Source organism: Meriones unguiculatus, chromosome 4 (genome assembly GCF_030254825.1).
Source record: "Meriones unguiculatus strain TT.TT164.6M chromosome 4, Bangor_MerUng_6.1, whole genome shotgun sequence".
NCBI classification, from domain to species: domain Eukaryota; kingdom Metazoa; phylum Chordata; class Mammalia; order Rodentia; family Muridae; genus Meriones; species Meriones unguiculatus.
The window spans coordinates 113575535-113600066 of NC_083352.1; the positions used below are offsets into that span (position 1 = coordinate 113575535).

The 24532-nt window shown below is 49.1% G+C and overlaps 1 protein-coding gene across 16 annotated transcripts in view; it reads left to right on the forward strand.

The window, feature by feature from the left end:
* The window catches only part of Zmynd8 (zinc finger MYND-type containing 8), a 95189-nt gene that overhangs the window by 41424 nt on the left and 29233 nt on the right, over positions 1–24532 (forward strand). For all 16 annotated transcript variants that reach the window (XR_009591577.1, XM_021638054.2, XM_021638019.2 and 13 more), the window contains 8 exons: positions 39–152; positions 3731–3823; positions 4897–4984; positions 6380–6435; positions 8600–8677; positions 10133–10248; positions 14959–15440; positions 22452–22595. Coding sequence is in view for 15 of the 16 variants with exons in the window: in XM_021638054.2 (XP_021493729.1) it covers positions 39–152; positions 3731–3823; positions 4897–4984; positions 6380–6435; positions 8600–8677; positions 10133–10248; positions 14959–15440; positions 22452–22595 (1171 nt within the window). In the remaining variant the exon portion in view is untranslated. The remainder of the gene's footprint in view (positions 1–38; positions 153–3730; positions 3824–4896; positions 4985–6379; positions 6436–8599; positions 8678–10132; positions 10249–14958; positions 15441–22451; positions 22596–24532) is intronic.

Genomic DNA, 24532 nt, shown 5'->3' on the forward strand with positions numbered 1-24532 from the left:
TAACGAACCTGTGTGTGTGTGTGATTTTTGACTTGTAGAAGATTACAGTTGCAGAATGCATCGAGACGCAGAGCAAAGCCATGACAATGCTGACCATTGAACAACTCTCCTACCTGCTCAAGTTTGCCATTCAGAAAATGAAGCAGCCAGGGGTAAGACTATTCCCGCTGCTATGAACGTGATGACAGTGGTGGCTTTTGTTTTGTTCCTTTAATGTCCTATATTTTCCTTGGTGGCCTTGATTTTCAGGCACACAGACATGCTCTTGGGACCTTCCTGCTTGTCTAGGCATGAGATTCCATCTTGAAAGAGTTAGTTAGCAGACAGCCTAACTAAACTAGTAGGGTATGGGGGGCACTTAGGAGACTCTGAAGAGCCGTGAGGTCAGATTCAAAGTGGCCAAACCCCATGGTCCAAGGAGGGCCTCTGTGCTTCTCCCCAGGCCTTTGTGAGATTCCGTGAGAGCAAGTGCTACCCTGAGCCCGTGAGCTCTCCATGCTGGTGAGGCTGTGAAAGCGTAGTGTGTGTGTGTGTGTGTGGGGGGGGGGTGTGTGAGATTTTTTTTTTTTTTTTTGTATGAGCCATACAGGAAGGTGGGCTGCCACGTTTGACCATCAAGGCATGTACCTCACAGCCGTGCCCTCCTGAGAGGCCACACTATGCCAGTACTGCTCTGGTTGGTGTGTTTCCTATGATGGTTTCAGGAAACTGACAGAAAAAGGCCTTTCATTTTTCTTGTGGTGATGGGTATTGAACGCAGGGCCTGTGAATGTTAGGTGAGTGAGCTGTACCTATCCCCAACCCGAAAATAGATCATGCTTTAAAATATAATATTTAAACCCAGTCTTGATGGCACATGCCCATATAATCCTAGCACTTAGGAGGCAGAAGTTCAAGGCTCCCTTGATCTCCTTGACAGGTGTCAGTCTAGGCATGGCCACATAGCAAGACTCTGGCACGGACACCCCTCCTCCCCCTATTGCCTCCAGACATTAAAAATAATTCCTTACTGCATTTTTCCTACAGATGAATTCAAGGAACATTTTGGGCGGGGTTCCCTCCTCTGTTTGTACAAAAGCACCCTGTGGTCTAGTGAAATGCAAGTTTGTTTTCTAAGTGAAAAGAGTTCACGGAGGTGTGGCTGCTGAGTGCTGTTAGGGCTCATCCATTACATCTCCTTGAGATAGAACAAAAACCATGTCGGGTGAGATGTCCCAGTAGAAGATGCTTGCTGCTGACCAGAGTTCGAATCCTCTGCTCATATGACTCCTGCAAATGTCCTCTGACACATACACACTCTCACATAACTGTGCCCACACACATACACTAAATAAGTGTGATAGTACAGAAAATAAAAACAAAACCAAAAGCAGGCGCTTGCTTTGAGGTCTATCATGAAATCTGTTGTTATATTGGGGGGGGGGGGTCCATTTGGTGGTTGTTAAATTGGGAAACTATTTTCCTCCTGAATTCCAATCATTTTGAGTAAAGTGCATAGCCAGAATTTGGTACAAAGAAGAAAAAAAAAGAGCTTTATTTTTTTACTGTGGACTGATTTTTTTAGGTTGAACGTGATGAGTTGCTTTCTGATTCGTTACTGATCTAAACTGTGTCTGGTAAAGACTTTCTAAAGGGACCATTTAGAACAGAGAGCTTGGTGGAGGCGTTTGTTGTCTCCTTTCGAGGGATGATGAGGGCAGCTGGGAATTGAACCCAGAGACTTAGCCATGCAAGACCAGTGTTCTACCCCTGGGCCACAGCCCCAAACCAACTTTGGTGTTTTATATTTTTATTCTTGTTTTTTATTGAGACACGGTTTCTCTATCTATCCCTGGCTGTCCTGGAACTTTCTGTGTAGACCACGATGTCTTTGAACTCACAGAGGTCTACCTGCTTCTACCCTCTCTTTGAGTGCTGAGATCAAAGGCATCTGCTGCCACACCCAGCCTCCCAGCCCAACTTTGTGGAATTCTAAACCTAAAAGAAAACCTGAAGGCATTAATTTTTTTAATGAATGACATATTTTATAGAGATTTATTTTATATGCATGGGTGATTTGCCTGTACGTGCATGCACACATGCATGCCTGGTGCTTTCACAGGTCAGAGGCAGGCATCGAAGTCCCTGGAACTGGAGTTACAGATGCTTGTGAGCCACTGTGTAGGTGCTGGGGCCTGAACCTGGGTCCTCTGCAAGAGTAGCCAGTGCGCTTAACCACTGAGCCATCTTTCTAGCTCCTATACAAGATATTTATTGTAAAGTTATGCAGGGCTCTTGAGTGTGTGCTTGAGTGCGTGCATGCGTGTGTGTGTGTGTGTGTGTGTATGTGTGTGTATGTGTGCGCGCGCGCGTGCGTGTGCAGAACCTAATATAGGTTAGGCAAGATCTCAGCCACTGAGAATGATTGTGAGATATATATCAATGGATATGTATTTATATATATATATATATATAAAGATATATATATAAATGTGTTTCTGTTTTTTGAGACAGGGTTTCTCTGTGTAGCCTTGGCTGTCCTGGACTCACTTTGTAAACTAGGCTGGTCTTGAATTCACAGAGATCTGCCTGCCTCTGCTTCCCAGAGGCAGGACATTTTATGTAAGAGTGCTCTGACTGCCAGATCAGATCCCATTATAGATGGTTATGAGCTACAGTGTGGTTGCTGGGAACTGAACTCAGGACCTCTGTAAGAGCAAGCAGCCAGTGCACTTAACTGCTGAGCCATCTGTCTGATCTTGAGAATGATATATTTCTATATCATTCCTCACCCCGGATCATCTTTCTGATGTTTTATAATAGCCAGGCTTTCATTCTAGATGACAGCAGGCCAGTGTCCAGATGGAGAACTATGAATCCTCTAAAGCTATAATCCTAGGCTATTGTGAGCTGCCCAGTGTGGGTGATGGGAACCAAACTTGGTTCTCTGGGGTAGGAGTAAACACTCTTAACAGACCATTGGTTCAGCAACTCTTTAAAAAAAAAAGTGTTTTTTTGTTTGTTTGTTTGTTTTGTTTTGTTATTGGAGACAGGGTTTCTCTGTGTAACCCTGGCTGTCCTGGAACTAGCTTTGTAGATTAGGCTGTCCTTGAACTCACAGAGATCTACCTGCTTCTGCCTCCTGAGTTCTGGGATTAAAGGTGTGCACCCCTCCCTTTTTTTTTTTTTAGCATTTTTAAATAGAGGAGCAAATACTTGTCACTCGCACCAACCCTTCCTCACCCTTTAAAGCTAATGCTTTAAGTGGATCAGTATCGAAAACTCCATTAGTCTGACTTCTTGAAGGAGGAACAGAATCTCACTTTAGAGGTTTCCCCCAGGTCACACCCTATGCTCCTTCGCAGGGGGCATTTTCTCATGAGTCCGCCTTCTGGGCATCACCTTACCCTCTGGTCATTTTTTTGCTGGGGTGTGGGCTGTGCTGTAAGTGTTCATTAGAGGCCCACGGTGGTTCATAGGTGGTTCACAGAGCGGCTCACCTTAATTACAGACGGCAGAGGCTGTGCACTGGAAACAAACAGCAAAACCAGACACATGCCCCTGAGCCCAGGGATCTCTGTAAGGGAGCAGAATCAGGAGATGGGTCACCTTGAGCTTTTTGAGGTCACCCTGTGTGGCTGTCAGTAGATCTGTGAAAGCGTGTCTGGTTTTCAGCGTCCTTCGCTGTTCACGCATGGTCTTCAGAGCAGTGATGGGTCTTTGCCTGTGCGCATGTCTCTTTCTCTTACAGACAGATGCATTCCAGAAGCCCGTTCCACTGGAGCAGCACCCCGACTATGCAGAATATATTTTCCACCCCATGGACCTTTGTACATTGGAAAAGGTTAGACTCTATCACAGGGCCTGGTTGTGGTAGCGAAGGTGTCGAGATGGCTAAGGCTCTTCCTACCTCGCCTGCGGGTCTTCTAGTTCTGGACATCCTTAGATAGAGCTCTCTGACTTCCATGCCCTTCCTCTATGACTCCTCCTGGAGGTGGTTGGTCTCAGGCGATTGGCTGGCAGCGCTTTCTGAGGGTTATCCCAGCTTCTGAGAAGTAGCGATTTGATTGATTGGCTCCTCATTTCCTCCTTCTGAGGTGCTAATGAGAGCAGCAGGAAGAAGGAAGAGAAAATGACACGTTTGGAAACCTTCAGATTAGCATGTAAAGGGGCTTCTTAGAACTGACTTCACTCTGCCCATCAGGGTATTTCTTTAATGCTTGAAGGTGGTTTTTAAGAGTTTGTGATAAAATTCCAAGGCGAAAATCACACACCTTTCTGTGCAGATTTCCCAACTCAGCCGCTAAGTATGCGTTTGAGACACATCTGTGGAGGGCCCTGCCTGTGATCCCTAAGTCTGTAAGAAAACAACAGCCTATTTGGGGAAGAACACGGAGTCATAATGTCTGCACTGGAATTCCCCCCTCCAAAGCAGTTAGATCACATTGACTTCGGGAAATTGCACAGACCCTTATGGTATGCTGGAAAGAGAAAACATTAAAAAAAAAAAAACAGGGTTAGAACCCTAGCTTCGACCTGGGGTGAGGTGTCGTCACTTTGTCATAGCTCAGTTTCTCCTTCTGTCAAAACCTCATTGGCCTTTTGTGAGATGCCTGGGACAGCGTAGTGGCTTTCCTATTAGCGGTATTCAGCTGTATGAAGTGTGTCCTTCATTGGATGAGGCTGCTGGATAAACGACAGCGCTTTCAGGATGAGAACGTTTAAATCCCGGTGATGGCTCCGAGTGCATTTTATGGGGTTATAGATCTTGTACCTAATAGCATCCTGGGAAATGAGTCAGAGAGCTCTGATTAATTCTGCAGATGACTCCTATGAAGGGTGCAGGGGACCCAGGTGTTAGCACTGCTGCCTATATAGACGTCGATGGTCATAACGCTCTCCGGCTTCTCCTCCCAGAATGCAAAGAAGAAGATGTACGGTTGCACAGAAGCCTTCCTGGCTGACGCCAAGTGGATTCTGCACAACTGCATTATTTATAATGGGGGTGAGTAACTTGGACACTCCCGAGGAAGAGAGCATGCCTCCAGCCTGGCACAGCCTCCTGCCCTTTGTTAAAACTGGTTTGTTGGGCGGGGGAGATGGCTGTGCAGCAACAGTACCGCTGCTCCTCCAGGCAATACACACTTTGATACTGCCTGTAACTCCTGGCTCCAAGGGAGCCAACGCTTCCATCCTCTGCGGCTGTCTGCCTTCATATGTACCTTCCTTTCCCCCATACACACACTCTAAGAGAGTCTTAAATATAATATCAGGCTTCAATGGCCGGGAAAATCTGAGTTGCCGTTTCCAGTGCCTGTGTAAAAGCCACGTGTCTGTCACCCCAGCACTGGGGAGACAGAGGCAGGGAACGCTCCAGAACTCTAGGATCCTTGTGCTGCAGGTTCAGTGAGGGATTCTTGTCTCAAAACACTTGGAGAGTGAACTTTGCACACACCTGATATTGAGCTCTGATTGTCAGAGCATACAAATGAGCTTTGGCTTGAGTTGGGGAACATAAGCACCTGCTCCGGCCAGGGAGGCCCGTGGTGTGGGGTAGATGGAGGACAGGCTCGCACAGGTCTGCAGAGGCTGCCAGTACAGGTTCCTGTGCATTGCTGCTTATTCAGTTGCCGTAGCAATGCATCCGGTATAGGTGTGAGTGATTACATACTCCTGTGGGTACGTGTTGGGGTGGGTATGCATCTCTGGTGTGTGTGTGTGTGTGCGCGGGGGGGGTGGTGGTGGTGGTGGTGTCAGCCCCAGGTTTCCACCTCAGAAGCCATCCATCCTGGTTTCTGTTTGTCTTTTGGGACAGTGTCTCAGGCTCGGAGCTGACCAGTTAGGCTAGAATGACTGGCCATTGAATCCTTATCCTTTCGAGGCAGTCATTCACAGAAGGAGCCTTCTCCTCAGCCCAGCAAATTTACAGTTTCTGAAAGTATTATCAGGACCAGAGAGTGTAGCCCTTCGGCCATCTTGACCTCTGCTTTAGTGCAGAGGAGAAAGGCTTGGCATTAGCTTGGGGCCAGAATGCTCAACTCATTAGCGAAGAGTTACGGTAGGGCCAGGTAGTCATTAAGTAAACGAGACCTGCCTCACCTGTTCTCTTCTGGTGGAGGCACCGGGCACTGTATTGTGTTCTGGGATTACAGGGTTAAATAAGGCTCCTTTCTGCTATTTATAGCCCTGGAGTACTTGAAGTACTTCATCTCTGGGAAATTCCAAACCAGCTACTCAGCTGCAAGGTGATGGCCAGTCTTGGTCCAGGGCATTTTAGCCCTTACATGGTGAATCTTGGGGGGGGGGGAGGTGGCAAGTTAAACTGGTAAAGCAAGCATGAACCCGAGACGGGCGGCCTGCTGTCTGCCTTTGAAATAACCTTGTTTTCTTATTTTCTTAGGAAATCACAAGTTGACGCAAATAGCAAAAGTCGTCATCAAAATCTGTGAGCATGAGGTACGTGTTTGGAGCTCTCCTGTGGGTGGCTCCTAGAGGCACGGGCGGCCCAGTGGGTGCCAAGCAGGACTTTTGCCATCACTGTACACAGTATCTTGTCTCTTCAAGCACGTGAAAGCAGGAAAGAGGGGACCCCGATGTTGTAAGAGTCCTTTAGTTCAGCAGTGAAGGTGGGAGTGAATTTTAGTTTGAACTTGGGGCCAGGTGCAGAAGAACCTGAGCTTTCATGGTTGTCAGTTGGTCAGTTTTAACCTTGACCTCCACATTTGCAGTTGAATCAGTCCGTGAAGTCATTCCCTTTCATCCCTTTTTGACTTAAGGGGGACAGGCTTGCAAAGAATATCTCTTTCTCTTCCTCTACTTATTGATCGATTGAAAATAGAGTCTCATTATGTAAACCAGGCTAGCCTTGATCTTGCTGTATAGATCAGGCTAGCCTCTGCCCCTGGAGTGCCAGGAGCAAAGTTGAATGCCACTGTGCCACCACTCCTGTTACACTGTCTAGCCGTAGCAGTAGTTTTTTGTTTTTTGTTTTTTTTTTTTCCTCTTCTTTTTTTGTCTCCTCTTCTCCAGTTTGATTTTGTGGTTCTCAAGCATGAAATTCCTAGATAGCAGCGTGTCCTGATGTCAAGAGATCGGACATCGCTGCTAGTTGGTGGCTGTCTTCTGACTGCTTTCCAGTATGGCTGTGGCAGTGTGGCTACCACGCTGTGGTGGAACCATATGGCAGTGTGTGTTCTTCCAGCCTGGGAAGTGCCGATCCTTTAAAGAGATAGATTTATTTGTTTGCTTGCTTGCTTATTTATTTATTTATTTATTTATTTATGTATGTGTGTGTGTGTGTGTGTGTGTGTGTGTGCCTGCCTTTGTATTTATGTGCATCTTGCTCTTGAAGGGGCCAGAGGGCAATTCTAGAACTGGTGTTACACGTGGTTTCAGGGTTCCTGGGGTGGCTGCTGGGAGCAGAACCCAGGTTGTCTGCAAGAGCAGCAAGTGCCTTTAACAAAACTCTGAGCCACACAAGACTGCCAATATTTGGAAGGAAATAGCTGCTAAGTGTGTTGAGGAGACTCATACAGTTTTTTGGAGATTTGCTGCCCGGGTTCAAATCCCTGTCCCATCTTTCTGGCACAGTGAACTCTTGGGCAGGTAGGTTATTTGAATTTTTAGGACTTTATCCTTTTCCTCAGTACTTTAAAATGAGATGACAGCAGTCTGACCTTGTCCTACTTATGAGGAGTTTTGTGTCCAGCCATGGAAGACATAGACAGGTTGTGTTCAAGGTGGTATGACCGCAGATGCCACAGGGCATCTGTGCATGCTAAGTCTGTGTTCACTGCTGTGTAGATTCTGTGTGGTTCATCATGCCTGATTCTGATGAAGAGGTCAGGCCTGGAGTCCCGAGCAGCTTCTCTGAAGCCTCTCGATGAGCGAGTGGTAGAGTCTGACATTAGGTTGAGGCCCTCATTTCTAATCTGTGCTGTCCATCTATCCGAATGCACCACCTTAAACTGTATTCCTCAAACTCTACTCCCAGGGCTGGGCAGGCAGACCCGGGAGGATTCCCAGGCCTTGCTGTTTAGCTAAATTGGTGAGTTCCAGGTTCAGAGACAGGTCCTGCCTCACTAAAGTGGAGGGGGACTTCAGAAAACACTGTTGTTCTCCTCTGACTCTGACACACATACACATACATATGAAAGAAAAGAAAATTATTAAGCAAACTGTGTCTGTACCTACTGTGAACCTCAGCACTTGGGAAGCTGAGGCAGGAGGATCTCTTGATCACGTTGAGGCCAGCCTGGGCTACCTGGCAAGATTCTGTAGTTCTCTCCTTGCCTCCTAATACAGAAGAGGAAAATCTGAACTTCAAATAAAAGTACAAACACTTAAACCTATCAGGGATTGGGCTGGAGTGATGGCTTTAGCGATTAAGAGCATGGGCTTGCTCTTCCAAAGGTCCTGAGTTCAGTTCCCAGCAACTGCTTAGAGGTTCATGACCATCTTGTAATGGAATCTGATTCCCTCTTCTGGTGCATGTGAAACCAGAGCACTCTGGTTTCATAAAATAAATAAGCAATCTTAAAAATAAAAGTATCGGAGATTTACTAGGGCTGCCAGACAGGAGTGCCCCCTCCCCCGCTCTAACGTATGTTTTGCTTTGCAGATGAATGAAATTGAAGTATGTCCAGAATGTTATCTTGCTGCTTGCCAAAAACGAGACAACTGGTTCTGTGAGCCCTGTGTAAGTTTGGTCTGGATTCCTCTGGTTCCGATCTGGAACTCTGGTGTCTTCAGTGGCTGTACCAGGATGGCTGTCCACAGGGATTTACGAGATGAGACTATGAAGTTTTGATTATATATGTTGTTCTGAAAAAGTCAGGGCAGAGAGGAACCATCCGGGTTTGCGTAAACCTCTTGGGCCGAACTGTCTTGTTCCAGAGTTAAGCATCCCCAGAAGAGACGTGTGGCAAGCGGGATGTGGGTCAGGATGTGTCAGAACCATGCATGCAGTTTGCTGTGTCCTTTTAAAATCTGGTTGGTTCCTGTTTTATGACCTTTGGACATATATCCCTGGAGGACTGTCTCAGTCTCTCTAGAGAGGCCATTGGTTTATGGAAGCGCAAAGTCACCCTCACAGACTCTTTTCCCCTACAGTATTGGGCCTTGATCAAATCTAGTATGGTTTAAGCAGTGGTTCTCAACCTTCCCAATGCTGTGACCCTTTAATATGGTTCCTCATGCTGTGGTGACGTCCAGCCGTAAGGTTATTTTGTTGCTGTGTCACAACTGTAATTTTGCTAACTGTTGTGAATCCTAATGTAAGTTTCTTGTGTTTTGTGATGGTCTTAGGCGAGCTGAGACCCATAGGTTGAGAACCACTGTGAATTTTATAGAGTTGTGTGCATGTGGGGTAGAGGCAGTGTAGAGGCAGGGTGGAGGGTTCGAGAGGACAAGACTGGGCAAGCAACTATTAAAACATGGCTCAGGCCTCTTCTTGCCTCTGGACATAAGTACCCGTGTAGCATGCAGCGGGTGGTGATTGTTTCTGTGGTGCCTAAAAGAGGTGGCTTTTCTTCTTCGTGGTCCTCCTGGTGATGAGCAGGACGGGGCCCCCAGCCCGGTTCTTTGCGCTCTTTCAGCTTTAAACCCCGCCCAGCTCTGTCCAGGCTGCACACCTGCCTGGGAACACCTTGCATGAGGGCCCCGCTTGCGGCTGCCCTCTTTTCGTGCGTGTCCCATTTTGCCTTCTGATGTACTGTGGCAAACACCATGGCCAAAAGCAGCTTGGGGGAAAGGGTTTGTTTCGTGCTCTAGTTTAGAGTCCATCATTCAGGGAAGTCATGGCAGGGCCTGAAGCAGAGGAGGAGAGCTGCTCCATGGCCTAGTCCTCATGGCTCGGCCTGCTTTGTTACCCCCCACCCCCCCGGACTGCCATTGGCTCGGATCCTCCACAACAGTCCTCATTCAAGGAAATGCCCCGCATTTTTGTCTGTACTCCAGTCTGCTGAAGGCCCTCTCTGACTTTGAGGGTCCCTCTTCCCAGATGACTCTATTTCATTGTGTCAAGTTGACAAAAAGCTAAGCAGCGCAAAGCTGTGCTCCTTCCTGTCTCCCTGTACTCAGGTGTCCTTTCAGACTTTAATGTGTGTCTCGCTGCCAAATATAATGCCAACCCTGCATTTTGTTCTTCTTCTAGAGCAATCCGCACCCTTTGGTCTGGGCAAAACTGAAAGGGTTTCCATTCTGGCCCGCGAAAGCTCTGAGGGACAAAGATGGGCAGGTTGATGCCCGTTTCTTTGGACAACATGACAGGTGGGAGTTTAAAAACAGGCTCTGGCGTGGAACTTTGGGTAATCGCATCACATCACACGTGAAAGGTGGTCGAGGGTCTGCTGTCTGCTGCCTTTAAAAGCGAGTTCTGCCTCTTATCAGTGGTCACTGTGGCCATCGGTTTACTTACTGTCGTAACCACCCGTGATCGTGTGTTTGCAAAGCCCTCGGAGGGGAGGGCCTCATTCGTTCACTTTAGGCGTGTTAGGAAAGAATCTTGCCTCTGGTTCTGCTGATGGATCTGGCAGTGGAATGAGCTCCATTGCCGTTTGATGTATAGTTACTTATTTATTTATTTTGTTTTCTGGAGTAAATTAAACCTGTGTAAATTGCTTTTAAAAGTAATGCTTTCAGGGACCGGAGGTAGTCTCCCAGATTGCCACTAAATGATCCTCCCAGCGTTAGATGGAGTAGTTCCCCGAATTCCCCTTCCTCTGTTTCTAAAATGGGAAATGGCTTCGAGAAGGGGGTGGTGGTGGTGGAGGATGTTTTGACAGCGGAACCCTCCCTCCCAGCCTCCCCACCGCACCCCACCCTCCCCTCCCCTTCCCTTCCCGCACATGCTGAATGGAGTTATGGAGTCACTCCAGCCAACCCTGCTCCCTTTGCCTGGGCGCCTCGCCTGCTTATGAACACCAGATAGTCAGAGACACGGCTTAACATGCTTCCTTTCACAAGTTACCTTATCATTAAAGAAAGCAAGGAGTCCTTCGGAGCCTGACCCACCCACCAATCTGAGATCTGTGAGCGTCTGGGGAGAAAAATCTTTTTTTTTTTTTTTTTTAAGTGATACCAGCATCTGAAGATAGAGCTCTCCCTTAAATTTCACTTGACTTATAAATAAAAGAAAAAAAATAAAGCAACTCGATTTTAGAGAGATTCAGTTTTTTATAGAAATTCCAGCAGCTCCTTTGTCAGGAGAACAGGTGGCAATTTCCTTGTGGTGGCATTGGCCCTGCCAGGGAACATCACACTCCTCTCCCCCCAAACCCCTTTTTGGCAGGGACTCCTGTAGCCCAGGCTAGTCTCGACTTGTTTTACATTAGAAGGAGCCTCAGAACTCCTGGTCTTCCTTCCTCCACATCCTGAGTGCTGGAATTCCAGGGACACACCTTGACACCTGATTGTGTGTTGTTTTGGGATTGAACCCAGGCTTCCTAGTGCTAGCTAGGCAAGCTCTCTAAGGAGGGAGTGCTCTCCCCGCCCTTCCCCTTCCTGTTCTGGTGGAACTCGTCCTGAATGGCAGCATTCCTTCATTTAAAGGAATGTGCTTCCTCAGGCTGTTTCCCCCGCCACAGTGCAACGGTGAGCAGGCAGACACTTGTCCAAGTGAGCTGCTAGCCTCCCTGTCTCTCATCTGCAGGAAGTGCTTGGTATGAACACACCGGTGGACCCAGCTAGAGAGGCAGAGGCCATCGAAGGGCTGTGCTGTAAATAAGTGGTTTGAACTGGGTGCTGCTGTCTCATTCAATAGCAGGAGGAGCTGTCGGCTGGCTCTCCTTACTTAAGATGCTCGCCATCTTCATGGGTTAAGATTCTTCTGAGAGGCAGCCCCGTGGATTTACTACCTACTTGGGTGCACATTAGTGTGTGGCACAGCAAATGTCCCCATTTACGAAATGGACCCGGAGCCAGGAGCTTGTGGATCTCTCTGCTCTTTTTACTGTGATCACCCTGCCAGCCTGCCTCGAGGGTGGCTTTGGGGGACATGCAGGCCCCGTAAGCATTGCTTGTACTCTGTGCTTAGGCTGTTGTCTTAGATGTACAGCGTATTTCTAGTCTCTTGCAAGATCCCTGAGCCTTCTCAGCACATGTTCTCATCAGTGTTTTCTGTTTCCTCTGAGGGCCCTTGCTAACCCGGTGGGTTTACTTTCGGCAAGGTGACCCCAGTGTGGATGTATGAACACCCCACAGTTAATGCACTTATACTAACACTCTGGAGGGACAGGGTGCTTCTGTCACGGGGCGCTGATGTGCACCTTCTCCCCAGGGGAATTCTTGGTTCTGGGTGAGCACCTCTCCCTCCCCAGACAGGGACTTATTTATTTATTTATCTATCTATCTATCTATCTATCTATCTATCTATCTATCTATCTATCTATCTATTCATTTATTTATTTATGGCCCTGGCTGTGACAGGTGTTTTTGCTTGTTTTGTTGTTTTGTCTCTGTGTATACCTTTGGCTGTTTTGTAGCTCCCTGTGTAGACCAGGCTGGCCTCAAACTCTTAGAGATCTGGCCTCCCCCCACCCCCACCCCCGACATACCTTGCACTGGGATCAAAGGTGTGCACCACCACACCTGACCCAGAGTCTTAAAGTCAACCCAGGAAGGCTCGTCCACAGGCTGCTTTGTGATGTGCAGAAACTGTGACACAGTGACCCACAGGTGTCATAGTTGTCTGTTCTTAGAACGTTCACTGCACGTGGAGGCATCAAAGCAAAAGAATAGACATGTGACAGTGAGCTATGTCAGGTTAAGAAACATCCCAGAACTCACTCCCCCACCCTCAAGCTGATCAGCGTGAACATGGGATTGTCTCCACGCTTCCTCCAAGTGCTTTTTAAGAATTGTTTGCTTGGTCATAGATATATGTAGCATTACCTAAAAAAATGACTGCAAAGCTTAAGAAAAATTCCTGTCAGCCATCATGTGCCTACTGTGTAACTGAACGGCATTTCAGTGAGTAGCCAGGCTAGCCTTGAACTACTAGTTCCTTCTGCCTCAGCCTCCTAAGGGCTTGGGGCTAAAGACACTCCCCTGTGCCCAAGCACCTGGCACTTTGTCACCCTTTGAAGGAACTGCCTTCATTTTAGTCTAACTGATGAGAAAACTGAGGCCTTGCCCAGGGTCACTCAGGGAACCCAAGGCCATCGGGCTCTCTCTGAGGTTTTCTGAGCGGAGGAAAAGCTCATTTCCTTACAAGGAAAAAGAGCTTATTTTTGTGTAGGCCTCTTAAGGCACGTGGGAAGCTGGAGGCCAAGACAGTTATGACTATGAATCTAGACCAGCCTAGATTGGGGCAAGGGCCTTGGGCCTGGGATCCTTAGCGTGGAAGCTCCCGCTCAGGGCTGTTGGGTTTGCTTTCTTAGTGTTTTCCTTGGTGGGAAATGTCTGGGGCTGGGGCCTCTAGTGATTGGCCTCTGCCTCACCTAGCCCAGAGTCCTGACTCTCCCTGCAGCTGTTTGGTTTCTGCTCAGTCTACAGTCCACATGCCTGCACATGAAGGCTTTTAGGGCCCAGCAGAAAGGTGTCCCTAGCACACATGGGACACTCACCTCTAGAACCACCCAGATCAGCAGCTGTATGCTTGGGGGTTTTCACTTGCAGTCAGGCTTTGTGCTGAACTTTGCCTCTCCTGTGTCGTTTCCTCTTCAGATGTAGGAATTCAGTGGCAGCTGCTGACGTGGTATAAAAGAAGGAACCACACTGCCTCTCTTCAAAAGCCAGGAAGGGCTGGGCCCAGAGTTCTATGTGGGTGCTTTGGATATAGCTGGGCAAGACTCCTCCCTCCCCCTGCCCCCACCACATCCCACGGCTTTATGCCAGGCTGAAGTTTGAGGTCCAGGAGCCCTTAAAGGTCTCCAGGAAAAGTCACAAACTAGGTTGAGGTTGTGGAGTTGGGAGTTCACAATTAAGGCGTTCTGGTGCCCCTTCTCTATGGGAGTGGTGGTTGTGGTGTTCTCAGGCCTAACTATGGTCGTGGGGGTTGCTGGTCTGGAAAAGTACCACGGCTGCGTTTGGTTTTGCTGTGTTGCGGGGGTGTCTCTGCGTAAAGTCCTGGGGTGTATGGGGGTTGATGGAAGAGGATGGGACTTTCCCTGAAGTAGCAGGTGGAGCGAATCCACCCCAAAGCCAAACGCTACTTATTATTAAGAGTTTACCCCGAGTTTCTTTTCTCACGTGCTGCCAGCTGTGGCAAGGCACTAAGGCAGCCGAGGCAGGAGGCTGCTGAGTTGCAGGCCAACCTGGACGACATAGTGAGGTTCTGTGTCTAATAAAACTGAAATGTACACCTCCTTCTAGGAATGTGATCTTGCAAAGAATAGTACCATTTGGGACTTCGATCAAAAGGAGGTCCCTGTCCATGTGCAGCGAGATCCAGGAAGTGGGTCCTTCTTCAGATGGGTCGTGGAGGACTCTTGACTGTTTTTCTTGCTCTGAAACGGCAAAAAACAAAAACTGAAGGGATTGTCACTTTTATTTATTTCTGTTTTTTTTTTTTCTAACACTCATTTCTTTATTCATTTCTGTGTGTGTGCATGTGAGTGCCACAGAGCGTGTGTGGAGGCCAAGGTGCACCTTGAGGGAGGTGGCTCTCTGCACAGGAGCTTTGAGTGGGCCGCCAGGCTTGGCAGCAGCGTCTTCACCTGCTGTGCCATCTTGAAGGCCTCCATTGTGTTTCTGGCAGATTAAGATGGCTAAGTGTGTGGAGCCCTTTCGCACCCTGCCTAAGTTTTGTTGTTCATTTGCTCCATCCTTAATACCTCTGTGAAGTGGATCATTCATTAACCATTCAAAACAAGTCCTTTATTTTAAGAGGAGAACCCACATTTAAGAATCTTGGCAAGCGCCCACCAGGGCAATTTTTTTTTTTTTTTTTTTTTTTTTTTTTTTTTGCATTGAGGGGGGAAAAAAACAACTTGGGAATGACTGAAGCTGACTCAGAGTCTCTCTCTTTTGCCCTCCTAGAGCCTGGGTTCCAATCAATAATTGCTACCTCATGTCTAAAGAAATCCCCTTTTCTGTGAAAAAGACTAAAAGTATCTTCAACAGCGCCATGCAAGAGATGGAAGTTTATGTGGAGAACATACGGAGGAAGTTTGGGGTTTTCAACTACTCCCCATTCCGGACGCCCTACGCCCCTAATAGCCAGTACCAAATGCTGCTGGATCCCAGCAACCCCAGCGCCGGCACTGCCAAGACAGACAAACAGGAGAAGGTGAAGCTCAATTTTGACATGACAGCGTCCCCCAAGATCCTCCTGAGCAAGCCCCTTCTGAGTGGGGGCGCCGGCCGCAGGATCTCCCTGTCTGATATGCCGCGCTCCCCAACCAGTACCAACTCTTCCGTGCACACGGGCTCCGACGTGGAGCAGGACCCCGAGAAGAAGGCCCCGTCCAGCCACTTCAGCGCGAGTGAGGAGTCCATGGACTTCCTTGATAAGAGCACAGGTCAGCCCCAGTTGGGAGAGTCGGGTAGGAGGCTGCTTGAAGCACTCTGGGTGTCCTTGGGTGCCTCCCCTGTGGATGCAGGCAGGCAGGCAGGTAGGCACCATGGCCGTCACGGGTCACTGTGATGGACTAGGTAAATGAGTAAGTACACCCCAGAGATGACGGAGGTATTCCCAAAGGCCGGCTGGGGCCATTCCTAGAAGTGGGTAGAGATGGTCCCAGGCCCTGCAGGGCTCAAGGTCAGCGTCAGGGCCTCTTGGCTTTTTTCTCATTCTATTGTAGTTGGAAACCCAGGGATGACACTGGCCTCTAATTCCAGGCTTTGTGCTCAGCTAATGTGGCTTTCGGCGGTGTGTTTAACGTCCCCGCCTTTATCATGGAGACCATAACTGGCTCCGTGTAGCCTCCTCTGGAGGACAGAGTGAGTCAGGACCCACAACAGGACAAGATCAGTACCCAGAACAGTGTTGGCCATGGAATTACTGTTTCCTGGTGATGTCTAATCTGCTGTCTGCATGGATGTGAGAAGAGATAACAATGAAGGGCTGCTTTGAGTAGAACTCGTATTTCACAAACGAAATAGAACTGCACTTTTAGTATTTATGAATTTTATCTTATTTTTCTGAGATAGCCCAAGATGGCCTTGGACTCCTGATCCTTCTGCCTCCCAGTGCTGGGATGACAGCCCCACCGTAGCTGCCCTTTGAAAAACTGGCTTGAAGTCAGTAAATCATAAAATAAAGTGTGTTCGTATGCAAGCTTCCCTTCGCTCTCTTGTTCTGCATTTCAAGAAAGTAGAGTTTTATAGGAGTATAAGAATGCCTGTTGTGCCTAATTTAGTGTCTGTCTTCCCTTGGGTGGTATATGTGGCATCAAGCATTGTGGCAAAATTCCTTATTCATTGAGGGATTTTTTTTTTTAAAGATTTATTTATTTATTATGTATACAGTGTTCAGCCTGAATATATACCTGAACACCAGAAGAGGGCACCAGATCTCATCATAGATGGTTGTGAGCCACCATGTGGTTGCTGGGAATTGAACTCAGGACTTTTGGAAGCGTAGCCAGTGCTCTTAACCTCTGAGCAATCTCTCCAGCCTTTTTTTTTTTTTGAAGGTGAGACCTTAGACTTCCAAGCCCCTATTCTAAAAATACACAACCCACTCACCCCATCATGCTGAAAACATTTGCTAGTCCTGTAAGGTGGCCATATGAGACAAAGTGAAGCTGGGTGTGACAGCACATGCTTGTGGGGTGACCCCAACATTTGGGGTGCAGGGGCAGGAAGATCAGGAGGTCAAGGGCAGCCTTGACTACATGAAATCCTGTCTCAAAAATATATAAAAAGAAAGAAAGAAGAGGGTTGGCATTCAGAATTTTTTGTTTTAGTTGTTTTTCAAGACAGGGTTTCTCTGTGTAGCCTTGGCTTTCTTAGACTTGCTTTGTAGACCAGGCTGGCCTCGAACTTACAGCGATCCTCCTGCCTCTGCCACCCTGAGTGCTCAGGTTAAGGGCTTGGGCCACCATGCCCGGCATCAGAACTGCATCTCTCACTCTGTGGGGCCCACAGTAGACACTTTGGGGGTTGGTTCTATGCTTTCGTCATGGCTGCAGCTGTGGACATTGATAGCTGAGTTTCAATAAAACCTAGTTGGTGTTGGTTGGTGGGTAATGACGCTTGAATTCCTTCTAAGTGCACGCTTTAAGGACTATTGAGCTGGGCTGGAGAGATGGCTCAGCGGTCAAGAGCACTGGCTGCTCTTGCAGAGGAGTCAGATTCAACTCTCATCACCCACCTGGCTCACAACTATCTGGAACTCCAACTCTAGGGGGCCTGGTGTTCTTTTCTGACCTTTCTGGGCACCAGGCTTGCACATAGTACACAAACGTAAATGCAAGCAAAACACTCATATACAGGGGGAAGAAACAAACAGACAAAAGAACTATTGAATTTTTTGTGCCCCAACCCTAATGTTATATACCATTCTTAAATATCAGGCCACACGGGGACAGGGACCAGCCTGGGCCCTATAGATCTAGGTTTGCCAGCTCTTGCTATAGACACGGCTCAGCCCTTCATGTGGCAAATCCTCACAGCCAGGCCCTGAAGCCTGGCCTACTGCTCCCTCTCACTGCCCCTCCCTCCCTCTGCTGTGAGAAGTGATGGCAGAAGCTAGAAGCTAGTGCTGGAGGAGAAGATGGACGTATTCATTAGGCACCCCCAGAGTCACGGATTATCCAGGCTGGGGTCCATCCAAAACGTCAGAGAAGTTTCATGTGCTATAAAGTTTAGAAAGACCAAGGTAGGCAGATCTCTGGGTTTACGGACAACCGGTCACCAAAAGGCGTGTGTGTGTGTGTGTGTGTGTGTGTCCTATAAATTCTTACACATTCCCATGTCTAATACATATCTATACAGTATAATGCATGTTGTATTATAGCACGAGGGGCTCTCTGGATCTGAAATCTGCTTACGCAGTTTTCCTGCTTTATAGTAGACTCAGTAGTGCGTCCCATGTCTGTCACCCTTAGAAGCAGATCCAGCTTTCTGAGCAGCCCTCTGCCTGGCAAGGACCCTGTAGCTGTCACAGCCCCAGATCGCACTGCCGAACCATGCGGCCCCCACCTCCTCCAATGGGCCAGTTGGCCAGCCAGGCCTCAACGGCCATTAGCATTTGCTAACTGTTTCCCGGGACACCCAGCGGGAATGTTAATATGTAATATGGCACCGCCCTGAGCCGGAGAATCCATCTGAGATAATGGTGCTTTGGTCTCAGCCTCCCACCGTGGGCATGCTGACGGGGAGAAGGGAAAATCTTCTCACAGATGCCGTCTTATTGTGAAATCAATAGTTGTCATAAAATGGCTGTCCACGGCAAATGCTAAGTCACTATTAGCCCTCCGTCCCACGGCCAGCTGTCCTGAGGAGTGACACGGCACGCTGTTAGGCTGAACCTCAGGCACTAAGCGGGTGGAGTGTGATTGACAGGTGATAGGATCGAGGCAAAGCAGAGTATCTGTCTCACCGTGACCTGCTCTGCGTGTCACTGGTGTGTCATGCCTCCCCAGATGGCATTCACATTTAGCATATTTGTGTGTGGAGGTCAAGGGACATCTTCCTGCCGTCAGTTCTCACCATCACGTAGGTCCCAGGAATTACACTCAGGTCATGAGGCTTGCTGGGGCAGATGCCGTTACCAGCTTAGCCATCTTGCCGGCTGATTTTGATTGGAGGCGCATGCTGGCATTGCTAGTTTGTGGTTCCTTAAGGAAGGGTGCTCAGAATTCATGAGAGGCGTACGATCTGAAGGTCTCCCCAAATCTTGAACTAGGGCGGCATGGCGCTTCTTGTCAGCTGGTGGTGTAAATGCGGGACAGTGTGAGCAGAGCGCTGCTACAGCAGGGGAAGCCTCAGGTACACCCTCCCCCCCCACGAATATTAAATGCTGGCTATCTAGCCTTTATGCACTGGGCCACACTGTATGTGTCCATGTGCCCCGGCTTGCTTCTGCTGTAGTAAGCACCGTGACAGTCACACACAGAAATCCATATGCAGAATTGGAAGACAGTGACCTTACCCGTGTTTTTCATTACAACTGGAGTGGAGTCCTCCGGGCTATCTGCATTTGATTTTTTTTCTTTTCTTTTTTTTTTTTTTTCCTTTTTCTATTTTGGAGACAGCTTTGGGGGTCTTACTCTGTAGCCCTCACCATCCTGGAACTCACTATAAAGGGCAGGCTGGCTGGAAAAAAAAAAATTAAAGATTTATTTATGTTTCTTTTTACATGTCTGAGTGTTTTGCCTGCAGGGCCCAGAGTAGGGCATCAAATGCCCTGGAACTAGAGTTACAGATGGTTGTGAGCCACTGTGTGGGCTCTGGGAACCAGACCCCGGACTTCTGCAGGAGCAGGAAGTGCTGCTCTTAATGGCCGAGCCATCTCTTGTGCCACCAGGCTGCTGAGACGTGTGTGCCACCACGTCTGACCTAAATCTTTTCCCCTATACTTTCATGTGTTAATTGGTGTGTGCACGCGTGAATTGCATGAATTGGCTATGGCACATGTGAGACGGCCCTGGGACACCCTATAAGAACCAGTCTTCTTCCATCATGTGGATCCCAGAAATAGACAGGCACTCCGATCCTGAGGCCTGGTGGCAAGCACTTTTACTCTCCGAACCACATAGCTGGCCCACCCTTATACTTTTTATTTAAACTTGCCTGGTGTGCTCCATTGCTGTCTGAGCCCACTGGCACCTTTGTGTGTTCGCCTTCCTGTTGCTCAAGCCTCCTCATCACATCCCTGAAGGCCCAAGCAGAGCCCATTAGACCTCCTTGTTTACTTAGTGAATACGTAGCTAGAGAAGCCTCAGTCTTTAATCCTCAGGGGGCAGTGTGTTCTCTGCATTTTTTTTTTCCCCAGCTATGACAAACAGCGGTGAATGAATTATTTAAAACATCCTCGTAGTAGCAGTTTTGCTTAAAAAAATGCCTCATCTGGGGCCGATGTCTCAATAAAAGAGCTTCTCTTGTGAGCCTGATTTGTTGCCCGGAACCCCTGTAAGAAATGGAGGCGGGTTGGTGTGTGCTCATCATTCCAGTGCTGAGAGGGAGACAGGCGGTCCCCGGGCTCTCACCAGCTAGCCCAGCCTGTCCTGGGGAGGGTGTCCTCAGAAGCGATACCCAGCTGTGGTCACCACACCTCACAGACAAATGCACCCACGTTCCCTCCCCCCACAAACATGCGTGCTCGTGTGTGAAGGGCTCGGTTCTCCTCATTTCTTCAGGTAACAAGTCCTCTGGCGTCTGTTTGTTTCAGTAGTGTGGAAGTTTTAACAGTGATTACCCCAGCAACAGCCCATAGGGGAGGAAAGGCTGCCTGCCTGGTTACTGGGTCAGGCAGCCAGCTAATCCCTGTGGTAAAATGGATTTAATTTAATATTTGTAAAACTTCACTCTCAGATGATTTTTAATGTTTGTTGAGCACTGGCCAAGGGACAGCGGGCGTGTGTCTAATGCTGTTCCAGCGCCATTTCCACAGGAGGGAAAGGATTTCCAATTTGCTCAGGAGCAACATTTGAGGCCAGATGTTAATTCTTTCTTATTTCTTTAAAAAGTTTTTATGCATATGAATATCTTGCTCGAAGTATGTAAGTGTGTAAGAACTTGACAGGTATGCATGGCCCATGGGAGCCAGAAGAGGGTGTCAGAACTAGAGGTCCCCCCCCCCCCCCGAACTAGAGGTCCAGATGGGATGTTTTAAAATTTTATGTGAACCAAGAAGCGGTGGTGCACGCCTGTAATCCCAGCACTCGGACGGCGGAGGCAGGCGGATCTCTGTGAGTTCGAGGCCAGCCTGGTCTGCAGAGCAAGGCTACACAGAGAAACCCTTTTTCAAGCAAACAAAAAGAAGTGCTTGCCTGCATGCATATCTGTGCCCTGTGTACGTGAAGTGCCTGCTGAGACCAGAGGAGTGTCCGCTCCCCTGGAACTAGAATTGAAAATGGCTGTGGTCTGCCACGTGGGTGCTGGGACTTGAACCTGGGTCCTCTGTAAGAACAGCAAGCGGTCTTAACCGCCGAGCCACCTCTCCAGGCAGTAATTCTTCACTGTGGGGATTTTCCTGTCCTTTGTGGGCTCTTTAGTAATGTCTGGGTCCTGTGGCCCTAGATACCAGCTACAGCCCTTGTGCCTGGTCATGGCTACTAGAATTACCTGCATGTGTTGCCCAGCATGTGCTGGTGATCGTGCCAGGGGAGAACTGGATGAGGACCACTGGTTTCCATGGAGAAAGAGCTAGTAGGGAAGTAGGGAGTCGGCGACACTGAGAGCAAGTGCCGACTCTGCACTTCTGGGTGCTCAGTGCTCGTGACGCCACTGACCGCTTAGGCTCAGGCCTCAGTAGAACCTGATAGGTGTAGGTGCTTTTGCCATCCCTGTGTCAGGCTGTCCCTGAACCTCTTTGCAAGGGAGCAGCAGACACAGGCTAATCAGCAGGGCCCGGGATTTGAACCTTAAGTGTCCACCTCTGGTTGAGTCCAGATCTCTGTGTAGTTTTGAGTCTTTCCCTTATGCTGAAAATCAGACTGTAGGGCTGGAGATGGAAGTTTGGTTCCCAACACCTATGTTCCTTCAGCTCTGAAGATCCAAGGCTCATAGGCATCTGGACTCTCACACACACACATACACACACGGAGAGATATACAGAACTGGAGTCATACCTACTCAGCCAAACGCAGGAGCTTTCTACCTCAGAGCCGGTCTAACTGCGCAGGGTTGGCTGGCTTACAACCATGTAGCTGAGGCTGACTTTGAACTGATTTTCCTTCATCTGCTTCCTCACTGCTGGGATTGCAGAGACACCACAGCAGGCCTGCATTTTTATGGTCCCTGGCTTCCTATCCTCTTTGGCCATTCATGACTTCCTGTCAGGACCAGATTACCACAGCATCTCCTTGCCTCGGGCCAATTGGCCAGGTGCTGTCTTGTCAGGACTCAGGAAATGCCAAAAATGTGTAAAGTAATATGTGAGGGTACCTACTGGGTGGGTCCTCGGGAAGCTCTTGGCCCCTCTAAAAGCTTTGGTTTTTGTTCTCCCTGTTTGGCCAGTGAAGGTAATTGGGAGCGTGGCCTGTCCTTCTTGTAAGAGTTTTAACATCACTGAGGAGGAAGAAGAGAATTTCCCGACCTCTCCCTTTCTCCCTCCATCTGGTGCCCTGCTTGCTTTCATGCATCCTGAGATACGAAGGCCCAGGCTGGACCTCCCTTGAGGCTGCTTAGAGGACATGCAGGCCGTGAGAGGCCTCCCACCCTCAGACTCCCACCAATGGCTGCCCTCATTTGGTGACAGCTGGCAGCTCATGGCACTCTTCTTACCCATCCAGGACACTGGGCCGCACGTGCAGAATAAGGAACCCCGTGTCCCTTCTCTCCTGTCCTCAACCCCAAACCTGGGAGTCTCACTGGTTTACCGATTTTTAAAGCCGGCCTCTAACCATGACATGCTTTTTCAGCTTCCCCAGCTTCTACAAAGACGGGGCAAGCAGGGAGTCTGTCTGGCAGCCCGAAGCCTTTTTCTCCGCAAGCACCGACACCCATCATGACGAAAACGGACAAGACCTCCACCACCACCGGGAGCATCCTGAACCTGAACCTGGGTCAGTGGCCTTTTCAGAAGTGTGTGTGTGTGTGTGTGTGTATGTGTGTGGCAGCTGTGGCTGCTTCTGCACTGTGCCCTTTCGTGAGTGGTTCTTGGACTTTGAACTCGCTTTTTTTTTCTCTGTACAGAAAATGTAAAAGCCTTGGTGGATGGAGGTGAGGGCTGATCTGGAGGAAGGAGTGGGATGAGGGGCTTTCTTGAGGCTTGTTGGCATGCAAAGTTGCTTTGCCACGCATTATCTTGGGCCAGTCGTAAAGTGATCCTAGTAAACCAGTCCCCACCCCCACAGCAAATACACGTGGCTGAAGCAAGTTTCATGAGTCTTACTGTTTTGGTGGCTCTTCTGATACAGGCTGTATTTAATTAATGAGGGTGCTACGCGCGCGCGCGCGCGTGTGTGTGTACTTGTGTACCGTGTGCCTGTTGCCCAGTGTCTCTGGAGGCCAGAAGGCCATCAGGTCCTCTGGAACCACCAGAGGCTGTAAGCCACCATGTAACTGCTGAGAACCAGTCCCGGTCTTTGGTAAGTGTAGCCAGTGCCCTTAACTGTTGAGCTATCCCTGCAGCCATTCCAAGTTCCACTGAACTTGTCTTGTAGCTCAGGCCCTGGATCTCAGGATCCTCCTGTCTTTTCCTCATGTACTACCAGGCCTGGTTCCAGTTGCTATGGTGTGTGTGGGGGCGGGGGGGCGGGGTGGCGGGGAGAAGAGGGACTTACCCAGGAAGTTCTAGTATGCAGTTAAATTTCTATGCAGCCCAGGGTGGCCTGCCTCCCAGGGAGCAAGGGGCAAAAGTCTAGAATTTCTGGGATCTTTAAGGTTGACTGACAAGGGCCTGTAGTTTCCATATTTCCCTGAGTAATTGGATGCTGCCACCTTGTGTTTGAAGACTGGATATGCAGCTAAGTGTCCAGTGCCTATATGGCAAGACCCGGCCCAGTGATTAGATCAGGAAGTTGAGAGCTGGGCTTGAAGTGTTCAGAAGGAGCAAGGGCCCTGAGCCACTGGAGCAGGTAGCAATCAGTTAAAGGAAGAGCAGGGGCCAGGAGGACACGGAGGAGCCCGAGGAAGCAAACTTCGGGAATTTGGGATATCCTGGAGACCTGGGGACAGGATGTTTCTTGGGGGAGGGGGGCTGTGTGCAGTACCATGTGTGTGCGTGGTCACAACACCATGTAGGTCCATGTCACTTGTAGTGCTGTTGCAGATGTTGGTATAGAGAGCAGGTGGCTCGAGGTTTCCAGGGTGACAGGACTAGAGGCCACCAGGTTCGGTCCCTGCCACTCCCTCGCCTCTTCCGTCTGCAACACGTGTCTCTGCAGCCTGGCTATAGTTGGACAGTCAGGGTCCCTGTTAGGATTCCATTGGGAATCACCGGCTGGTTTCTCCCTTGCTGTCTCGGGGACATTCGCTGTTGTAGAAAACGTGGTTTCCTTTTTCGGGGCCTCCTCCCACCTTCGCACTCTTAACAGAGGCACCAAGCCAAGGCGTTCTCGTGGTGACATTTCGTCTCTGCCATGGCATGTTCTCATGCCTGGCGAGAATAGCTCCCGTGAGCCAGGGAGCCCGGGGAATCCTTGGGGGAACTGTGGGTCTTTGAAGCTTGGCTTGAGGCATGGGTGCAGCCAGTGGGTGGCTCAGGGGTGGCCCTAGGGAAGCCAGGATTTCTGTCCTCTCTTCCATCATCATTTCTTCTAGGGTACCTGTCCCATCTCAGTCAGCGGGGGTGAGAGCATTGGCTACATGGGTGGGTTCCTGGGATGGAATTTCAGTCTCACGGAAGAATGCTCTGCTGGGGACGCCGGAGAATGCTGTGTGGGAGTGGGAAGGTTGATGGGCGGAGGGCAGAGGGGAATGCTCAGAGATTCTGCATGGGTTGCCTGCCACGTGACGTAATCCAGGGTGCTGGTGACTGATGGTGAGAGATGTCCAAGAA